This window comes from Alosa sapidissima, chromosome 18, assembly GCF_018492685.1.
Source record: "Alosa sapidissima isolate fAloSap1 chromosome 18, fAloSap1.pri, whole genome shotgun sequence".
Lineage (NCBI taxonomy): Eukaryota > Metazoa > Chordata > Actinopteri > Clupeiformes > Clupeidae > Alosa > Alosa sapidissima.
This window is the reverse complement of record NC_055974.1, coordinates 29,749,656-29,759,655: the sequence shown is the minus strand read 5'-3', so window position 1 is coordinate 29,759,655 and position 10,000 is coordinate 29,749,656. Positions and strand designations below refer to the sequence as shown.

Sequence of the window (10,000 nt, the reverse complement as noted above, 5' to 3'; positions counted from 1 at the left end):
TTTGTATATCAAATCTATCATGACCCGATTTACCCCATCCAGCAGGTCTCAGGTCAGCTCTTTGCCTCTGATGAAAATTTAGGCAAATTGGCAAAGTTTTGTAAAAGCACTCAGTATTACAATGTAACAACTATATGTACTGTAGGTACCCACAAATACATTATGCAAGTACAATGATAGTACCTGATAGTACATGTTGTTACACAGGTTGTACCATTGTACCTAATTAGGTAAGTACACTGTAACAGCGACACATTAAAATAGTGTTACCTTTCATTTATATTACTCTAAACCACGTTCTGTAAACCGAGTGTATACTGCTGTCTACACTGCACCATATTTCTTGTCCTGTCTATGCACCACCTGCCTATAATGTGTATATCACATTGCACAATGACAGTAAAGTTGAATCTAATCTAATCTGATCTTTCTGCATACGTAATGAACTCCAGTGTCAGACTAACACACTAATGACTGACAGACTAATGTTTTGTCCACACAAACACACACATTAGACACACACACTAATGTTTGGTTCAGACACTGGGGAGTGACAGAATTCATGGAGATCAGTTTGTTGTGGTTACTGAGGTCTGTATTGACTCCATCTGATGAACACACACACACACACACACACACACACACTCACACACACACGAACACACACACACAGATGGTGACACTGAGATATATGCCTCCTGAGGCACAGTTTGAGTAACTTATACTTTCTCTCTCCCACACAGATATTAGATTCAAGACTCAAAACACACACACACACACACACACACACACACACACACACACACACACACACACACACACACACACCCAGGATGGGGGGGGGGAATGCTTGTGGCCAGAAGGGGGCTTGTGTGCTCATCTTGAGCACAGCTGGCCTGAGTGAATTCTTCAGAAATCTTTAGCTCGTATCAGGACTTAGTAATGTGTCTTGTGTACGGATGAAGGGTGGGACTACCCTATCCTACCCATAGTATTATTTTAATATTTATCAAATGTACATACTAGGGGTGGCACGATTTTGATTTTATATAGAAATCGATCGAAATTACATCTCAATCTCGAACTTCGAACTCAAAAGTAGAATGGACGATGCAGCCACACCCCCAATGTCACGTCCAGCATGTATGCCAAAATGCACAAACGCACAGTAAAACCAGTAACCACGAGAGTGTGGGGGTGGGGGGCTTTGGGGGGCCCGGCCCGTTCTGGAAGTCATCTGTGCCCCCTCTGCACCAACCAACCCCACTCCCCCAATCCCATGGACTGATTTTCAACACTAGTTTAATGTAAATATTACAGGTTTATAATAAGCCTTAATAGCTTATCACCTTTATGGAGAGGAGGTTTTAGTGGCGCAGTACAGGCTAGCCTACTTCTCCTACTGCACTAACCTGTCGTCTGATGACAAATATAGGATTTATCGTATCGATGTAGCCGTATCTTACACGTTAAAAACGGATACCGATACGTAACGGTTAATCTTTACCCCCCTACTGCATATCCAGTTATTCTGCTCTTATAATGTTACGGTACGTGTCCATTATTGCGACGCGAATACGCTTGCAGGTCTAGCCCATCCTCGTCGCCTTGTAGCATTTTTTTTATTTAAAATACACTACTAAAGTTGAGGTAGCCTACTTAACACGTATAGCCTACTGTTAATCGATGCAAGGCTTTTTAACATCTTTTATTGAATCACTGACATATTCCTCCAAAGCACCCTTCTGTCTTGGTTCAAGTCGCCAACAAGGTCTTTTTGATAGGGTGCAGTGGCGAACTTCTAAACTTAACTGCCCCACCACTATACAGTATAGCTTATATAATTCCATTAAACCGAACAACTATTTCTGGAAAGCTGGAAATTTCCGGAAGTATAAGTATATAAGTATATATAATTGTTTGATCCCGTGAGGGAAATTTGGTCTCTGCATTTAACCCAATCGGTGAATTAGTGAAACACACTCAGCACACAGTGAACACAGTGAGGTGAAGCACACACTAATCCCGGCGCAGTGAGTGCTTGCCTGCTTCAACGGCGGCGCTCGGGGAGCAGTGAGGGGTTAGGTGCCTTGCTCAAGGGCACTTCAGCCGCGACCCACTGGTCGGGGCTCGAACCGGCAACCCTCCGGTTACAAGTCCAGAGTGCTAACCAGTGGGCCACGGCTGCCCACCAGAGCAAGACCAGAGCAAAGGAGAGAACTTGTTTACCGAGGATGTACTTTCATTGGCTAACCGCCTCGCTACTGTTTACACTGCACTACCGATCTATACTGTTCATATTGCACTTTTTTTACTGCTTTATTGCACTTCTGGTTAGACACTAACTACATTTCATTGTCTCTCTACTTGTACTCTACTTGTATAAAGTTGAATCTAATCTAGTATAATGTGTAGTTACATGCCTTTGCTATGTAAGGCAATTTCACCTCCAATGTAGGGAGAGTTAAAACACAAAAAAACAGGCTGTTATGCAACAACCCACTGTGGAAAAAAAAAAATGCAACCTCAAAGTTGCAAACCTCATTGTTGCAGGATTGTCTATGTTTAATTTAATTTAATTTAAATTAAATATAAGATCAAATCCTTGCATTGCCATTGAGCTGCGCTTTTTACGCACGCAGCCTTTCCTTCCTTCCAATTCTGTGGAAAACACTGTATCCACAGAAAACATGGCCCACATCTCCAACCTCAAGCAGTTGCATGATGCTAGTATACAGCTCAAGACCCTAGCCCACTTCCTCTGGGACCCACCTCCTCTGGGACCCTAGCCCACTTCCTCTGGGACCCTAGCCCACCTCCTCTGGGACCCTAGCCCACCTCCTCTGGGACCCTAGCCCACATCCTCTGGGACCCTAGCCCACCTCCTCTGGGACCCTAGCCCACTTCCTCTGGGACCCACCTCCTCTGGGACCCTAGCCCACCTCCTCTGGGACCCTAGCCCACCTCCTCTGGGACCCTAGCCCACCTCCTCTGGGACCCTAGCCCACTTCCTCTGGGACCCACCTCCTCTGGGACCCTAGCCCACCTCCTCTGGGACCCTAGCCCACCTCCTCTGAGACCCTAGCCCACCTCCTCTGGGACCCTAGCCCACATCCTCTGGGACCCTAGCCCACCTCCTCTGGGACCCTAGCCCACCTCCTCTGGGACCCTAGCCCACTTCCTCTGGGACCCTAGCCCACATCCTCCCTGTGCTGCATTATTTCCCTTTACGTCTGTACCCCTTCACCACCACGTGCACTCTCTCCTCACCACCACGTGCACTCTCTCCTCACCACCACGTGCACTCTCTCCTCACCACCACGTGCACTCTCTCCTCATGCTGTGCTCTTCTGTGTGTGTGTGTGTGTGTGTGTGTGTGTGTGTGTGTGTGTGTTATAGTGATTGTGTGTGTGTGTGTGTGTGTGTGTGTGTGTGTGTGCATACCTTGCTAATGAAGGCCCTGAGGGAGGCAAAGACGTGCTTGAGCGAGCTCTCTGATTGGCCCACTCTGAGAAAGGTGAGGTAGACGTCAAAGACCCTCATCATCAGAGGGTTGTGCCCATCACTGTCCAGCAGCTGACTCTGCCCATCAATCAATTAATCAATTACTACATATCAATCAATCAATCAATCAATTACTACATATCAATCAATCAATCCATCAATCAATCAATACCTCATCATGAATCAATTACTACATATTAATGATTCAATCAATCAATGTGTGTGTGTGTGTGTGCGTGCATGTATATGTGTGTGTGTGTGTGTAAATGTGTGTGGGTGTGTGTGTGTGTGTGTGTGTGTGTGTGTGTGTGTGTGTGTGTGTGTGTTTACCTTAAAGTGGTGTGTGAAGGCTGACAGGATGTCCAGTACAGTAAGGCATGCCTCGGTGGAGATGTTCCCCTCCAGGAGAGCCTGATGGTTGATCTCCACCTCAGAGAGGCCTGCACCTGGGACAACCACACATGACACAACACAACATTTCACAACATTTCTCAACACTGTACAACACTTCACAACACTTGTACATGTAGACAAACATGTAGACACGGTCACAGGGAGACGACTATACCTCACCTGGGGCAACCACATCATTTCACAGAGTTTCACTATATTTCACAGAAATGTACGACATTGTCACCACCACAGAGATGGCTGTACTTCAGCTGGGACAACCATAACGTTTCACACATCTTTGCCAGGGTACATGTTACAGTAGTTCCTTATGTGTCAGAACGCGCCCTGTTCCTTTGGCTATGCCATTTCTCTCTGAAAACAACATTATGTAGTGTTATTTGACCGTTTATTTACCAGTAGTATCACTTCTTGCTCTGAAAACAACACTATGTAGTCATTTGGTCGTTTATTTACCAGTGGTATCACCTCTTGTGTTATTTGACCGTTTATTTACCAGTAGTATCACCTCTTGCTCTGAAAACAACACTATGTAGTCATTTGGTCGTTTATTTACCAGTAGTATCACTTCTTGCTCTGAAAACAACACTATGTAGTCATTTGGTCGTTTATTTACCAGTGGTATCACCTCTTGTGTTATTTGACCGTTTATTTACCAGAAGTATCACCTCTTGCTCTGAAAACAACACTATGTAGTCATTTGACCGTTTATTTACCAGTAGTATCACCTCTTGCGTAATTTTAACCGTTTATTTACCAGTAGTATCACCTCTTGCTCTGAAAACAACACTATGCAGTCATTTGACCGTTTATTTACCAGTAGTATCACCTCTTGCGTTATTTGACCGTTTATTTACCAGTAGTATCACCTCTTGCTAACCACAACAGACCTGCCGCTCTGTATAGCAATAAAGACATGAAAGAAAATATTAATTCTAATAATGCCAATGAACATATTCATACACACCAACCTCTAGAACATATTCATACACACCAACCTCTAGAACATGTTCATACACACCAACCTCTAGAACAATATGTTCATACACACCAACCTCTAGAACAATATGTTCATACACACCAACCTCTAGAACATGTTCATACACACCAACCTCTAGAACAATATGTTCATACACACCAACCTCTAGAACATGTTCATACACACCAACCTCTAGAACATGTTCATACACACCAACCTCTAGAACAATATGTTCATCCACACCAACCTCTAGAACAATATGTTCATACACACCAACTTCTAGAACATGTTCATACACACCAACCTCTAGAACATGTTCAAACACACCAACCTCTAGAACATGTTCATACACACCAATCTATAGAACATGTTCAAACACACCAACCTCTAGAACATGTTCATGTTAGGGGCAGCCGTGGCCTACTGGTTAGCGCTTTGGACTTGTAACCGGAGGGTTGCCGGTTCGAACCCTGACCAGCAGTAAGTGGCTGAAGTGCCCTTTAGCAAGGCACCTAGTCAAAGTCAAAGTCTGCTTTATTGTCAATTTCTTCATATGCCCAGACATACAAAGAGATCAAAATTACGTTTCTCACTATCCCACGGTGAAGACAATACATATTTTACCAATTAAGTCCATAGACAAACATAACATTCAAGTAAACAATAAAAAGTAAATAAGAAGGCACATACAATGAAGAAATAAGAGCAGCAAAATTGGGTTGAAATTGTGCAATTGTGCATAGACAGTCAATATAATAGTGCAAAGTCAGGCCAATAATTGGCTGAGGTAGTTCTGTTTGACCTAAGTAAGCAAGTGGCATAGTGGTGCAAGTTATGTAAGAGCAGCAGAAGTGTTGTGTTTTCAGGACAACAGGACAACAACAACAAGTTGCAAAGTGTGCAAGTGTACAAGTGGAGTAGTGCAAGTGGAGTAGTGCAAGGCAACCATTGTGGGTCCAAAGTCCAGGATGTTATGTAGATGAGGGTGGAGGGGGGAGAGGGGGGAGAGAGTTCAGCATCCTAACAGCCTGGTGTATGAAGCTGTTGGTGAGTCTGGTGGTGCGGGAGCGCAGGCTTCTGTACAGTGGGCATCGCTTTCAAATGACCACTTCAGTCGCGCATTACAAGGCGTGAAGCTGCGTGAAGCTGTAGTACCACTTTCAGCCACTGTGCGTCACTCTGCTACTGTACATCGCTCTGCCTGCCGCCCCTTCTGAAAAAGCAGGAGACTTGCCGAGAGTAATCCCAGCCTACGAATTCAATAACAAAATAAATCATGCCTTATTAAACATTATCTCGATTTAGGCTACTTGGGTATGGCTTAAGGCTTGACGAAATCGAAATTTGCTGTCTACATTATTGTCAGTGTTGGGGGTAACGCAACTACGCAAATCAAAACAGTGGTGTGATTATTGAGCCAGTAGAGAAATAACTGTTCAGAATTAATCTGTAGCCTTGGGTAGGCTTCTGCAGAAAACAATGTTGTTGCCGATGTAATACTATCTGGCGACGTTTTTAACAGGCTATGCAATAGAGGCTTAGACAACTATGACCCACGTTTTGGTTTCGTAAATTAATTTGCCCTACTTCTTGACTGCAATATAGTCAATTGACTGCTTGACATGTCATTTTTATTTTTCTGTACAATAAACAAATACATCTGCTTTATGCCGCAGAATTACATTCATATTTGGCTGACTTCTGCAGACGCGCAAAAAAACACTGCCAGGCCATCCTTAAAAATGTTTTCGTTTGCCGTAAACCGACAGACCCTGTTAATTTAGAACCGACCCAAATATTTATTTTTTTCCCCTTTTAGTCCGACCGACTTGCCGGTTGTAAACTTGCGTTAAGACCGACCGATTTTTTTTTACAACTGTTTCACCAGCACATTTAAATGACTTGACTAAAACCGTGCATAACTGGAGGTACACCTGTTATCTGAGCAGTCTGTATGTCCTCATTTTGCGAATGCGAGGACGATATGAGTCTGTTGCATAGATGTCCGAGTCACGCATAATGTTTGAAAACCACTGGCTCGTAATCACAATAATTTAACACACGACAGTTGGATACTTCATCATGTTCCCATGCCTACACATTGGTGAGTAGCATAGAGATCGTTAAAATAATAAAGTATGGCTCTCCGTTTGGGACATCGAAAACTTATATTTTTAATAGGGTAGACTACCGTCGGAGATGCTGACTTGCAAAGGCCTCAGGATAACACGTTATCTCCACTATCATCAGTCAATGCCTCCTTGATCAAAGTGGGGAATGAAAGAAAAAGTTTGAGAACCACTGGCTCTGAGAACCACTGGCAAGTTACCTGCAGTCCAGAACACACAGAATATTGCAACAGAAAGTTGCCTTTATAATCAACTAGCCTACTAGCATTCAAACAAAGCATTTATAAAAGTGAAAAAAAAAATATTCCATAAGAAGTAAAATAAAATACTGTTACTGTAGTAACTGTATCCCAAGCTTCAGCTCCCCACGTCTGTGACAGGCAGACGTGACACCGCTAAATTCTCAGCTTGTTTATACCCCACACTGAACGCGTAAGACCGCTAGGCCCATCACTGTGGGGTGCGGTAGCCTAGCCTACTCTCTGGGATTTAAATCAAGCAATATAACCATACAAATGTTTCAAAATGAGTAATTTCGGCTTTGTCTGAACTGGCCATTGTAGGCTAGCCTACGTATAAAAATAAACAAGTAGGCCTAGGCCTATTCTCTATCCAATGATATCGGCAAATGTTTATTTTCCAAAGTAAGAATTTCACTTCACCATGCACCTTCGACAATGAATAGCTCATTACACTAATGTTACTGTTGAACGTCTAACTGGTATCATTACAAACATTATTCTGTGTCCTAAAAACTGGAATTTTATGGCATTGTGTCATGTAAGGTTGCAAAATCTAGAGAAATGTGTGAGGTGGTCAGCGGGGGACAATTGAGACACACATTGGATTGTGTTATTACTTGAACATTCCACACTATCCACAGCTGTGGTATCGGGGGCAGGAGGATTACTGTTAGCGCAGGCTTTATATAAAATTCTTCAACAGAAGGCCTGCCTCGAATGCAGGCTTGCCCAAAATAAATGTCTGTGGTTTGCGCTGCCTACAGTAGGCTAAGTAGGTTAAATAACAGACCCGCCACAATGTGCGGTATGATGATTTTTTACGAGCAAGATGTTTTTGGTGCCCTGCATGTTCTTAAATAACAATGATCATCAGTAGCCTAATATTCGACCATTATTTTGTGTAAATGGGCTATGCATTGGGTTAGACACCAGAGGCCATATTCACAAAGCCTTTTATCTTACCACTAGGAGTAGGCTACTCCTAAATAGCAATAAAAGATTTTTAGCTATAGGAGTTTCTCTTATTAAGTTATTCACAAAGCCTTTCAGACCTACTCTTAGTAAGGGAAAATGACAACTCCTGAACAGATTCTGGAGCTGAGCGCTCTAGAATTTTTGACTAACAGTCTAAGAGTGAGTGAGTCTTTGTTGATATGGATGACGTTAATGCACGAGCTTGACTGAAGTGACCACCTTGATTGGCTGATGATTGTAACACGGGAATGATTCCAAACACCTCCCTTACGATGAGTGGCAGGTGACAGGTCTGAGAATGAGTGCGCTACACAAGGACGGAAGATGATGAATAACTGAATAAAAAGGCCTAGCCTAAATGAATCAAGAGTAAGGCAAAACAAATAGCTTAGTAGCCTAATGAAACATACGGATTGATGTAGTATCTTTGTAATATTATTTAATTAATCTGTTACTATGCCTATGCCTACGTTTGCAAAAGAGAACATTTTAATTTGATTCACAATAATGTTACATTTAATTTACATGTTGACAATGAGTAGCCTAGTTTTGGTTGTTGTTGGTGGCGTTATTGCATGTTAGTTATGCCTACAATGCAAAATTGCTTCCTCACGATTGGAAGCTCCTGTAGCCGCATAGGATTTCAAAACAGGTGAAATGCCACAAAACCGGTTTGTGAATAGGTCTGTGAGTTAGGAGTCCTCTCGACTTCTTTTAAGCTGTCACAGCTGGTGGGAAGGTGTGATTTGTTGGGGCAGGGCCGGATTAACTTGGCACAAATGTCTGATGCCCCCCCTGCCCCCCAGTCAACGTGAATCGGTCAGTTAATAGGCCTATATCGTGAAGATTTTTTTTTTGCCATCTAAGGCACGGGCGCATCTGTGAGGCCAAGCCTCACCAAGTAGCCCGTTTGTTTACAACTAACATTACATTTAATTAAACTGCTTATAGGCTATGCCGAAATAGTTTTCAACATTTTGAATATTAGTGTCGGGTGAATTAGGAAATGTTCTCATAGCCTTATGGCTGAAAGCTGCTTGGGATCCCCCCCTGTCAAGCAATATAACCATACAAACGCGCGCACTCATTGTTTCAAAAGGAGTAAATTCGGCTTTGTCAGAACTGAGCTGTGGACGACACGGCACGGCATGCCCAATTGAAAATAAATTAACGCAACGCAACACAGACCCCGCTTCTCTCGCGTCAGTCACTGACATGAACGAAACACAGAACCCGCTTCTCTCACGGCAGTCACTGACAGTAGCCTAGAATAAATGCATGGGGGAAAAAACTTCCCCATGACAAAGACATCGTAAAACACTGAAAGTTAATATTCCTTTGTCAAATGTGTTATGTTCCAAGTAGCCTAGTGCGTAATTCTGCTTCATAAAGTTGAACAAATTTGCACATTTGCTTATTTCACAGAAAAATATAAATAGCCAGTTAGGGTCTACAGTGCAGAGTTGGTAAGTTATAGGCCAACTTGGAGTGAACATACAAACAGGGGAAATTCTTTCTCTAGTAGCTGAGTAGCCTCAGGTGCGCACGTAGACATAAGGCCGAACATGCAAGCGCCAATGAAACTTAAATAGGTTAACATCACTCTAAGTTCGCTAAGTTCGTTGGAGGGGTAGCAACAGGACAACACAGAGACAGGCCCGATGGCAGGACTGTTATGAGAGTATTAAAATATGGGATATTCTACGGGAAAACATTAAAACGGCAAGACAGCGGGGGAAGTTAAAATACGTGTGAAACAC

General features: G+C 43.1%; 1 protein-coding gene across 3 annotated transcripts in view; it reads right to left on the bottom strand.

The window, feature by feature from the left end:
- Positions 1–10,000, bottom strand: part of dock11 (dedicator of cytokinesis 11) — a 167,420-nt gene that overhangs the window by 46,984 nt on the left and 110,436 nt on the right. For all 3 annotated transcript variants that reach the window (XM_042069980.1, XM_042069977.1, XM_042069978.1), the window contains 2 exons: positions 3,835–3,950; positions 3,445–3,582 (listed from right to left, as the gene is read on the bottom strand). In XM_042069980.1, coding sequence (XP_041925914.1) covers positions 3,445–3,582; positions 3,835–3,950 — 254 coding nt within the window. The remainder of the gene's footprint in view (positions 1–3,444; positions 3,583–3,834; positions 3,951–10,000) is intronic.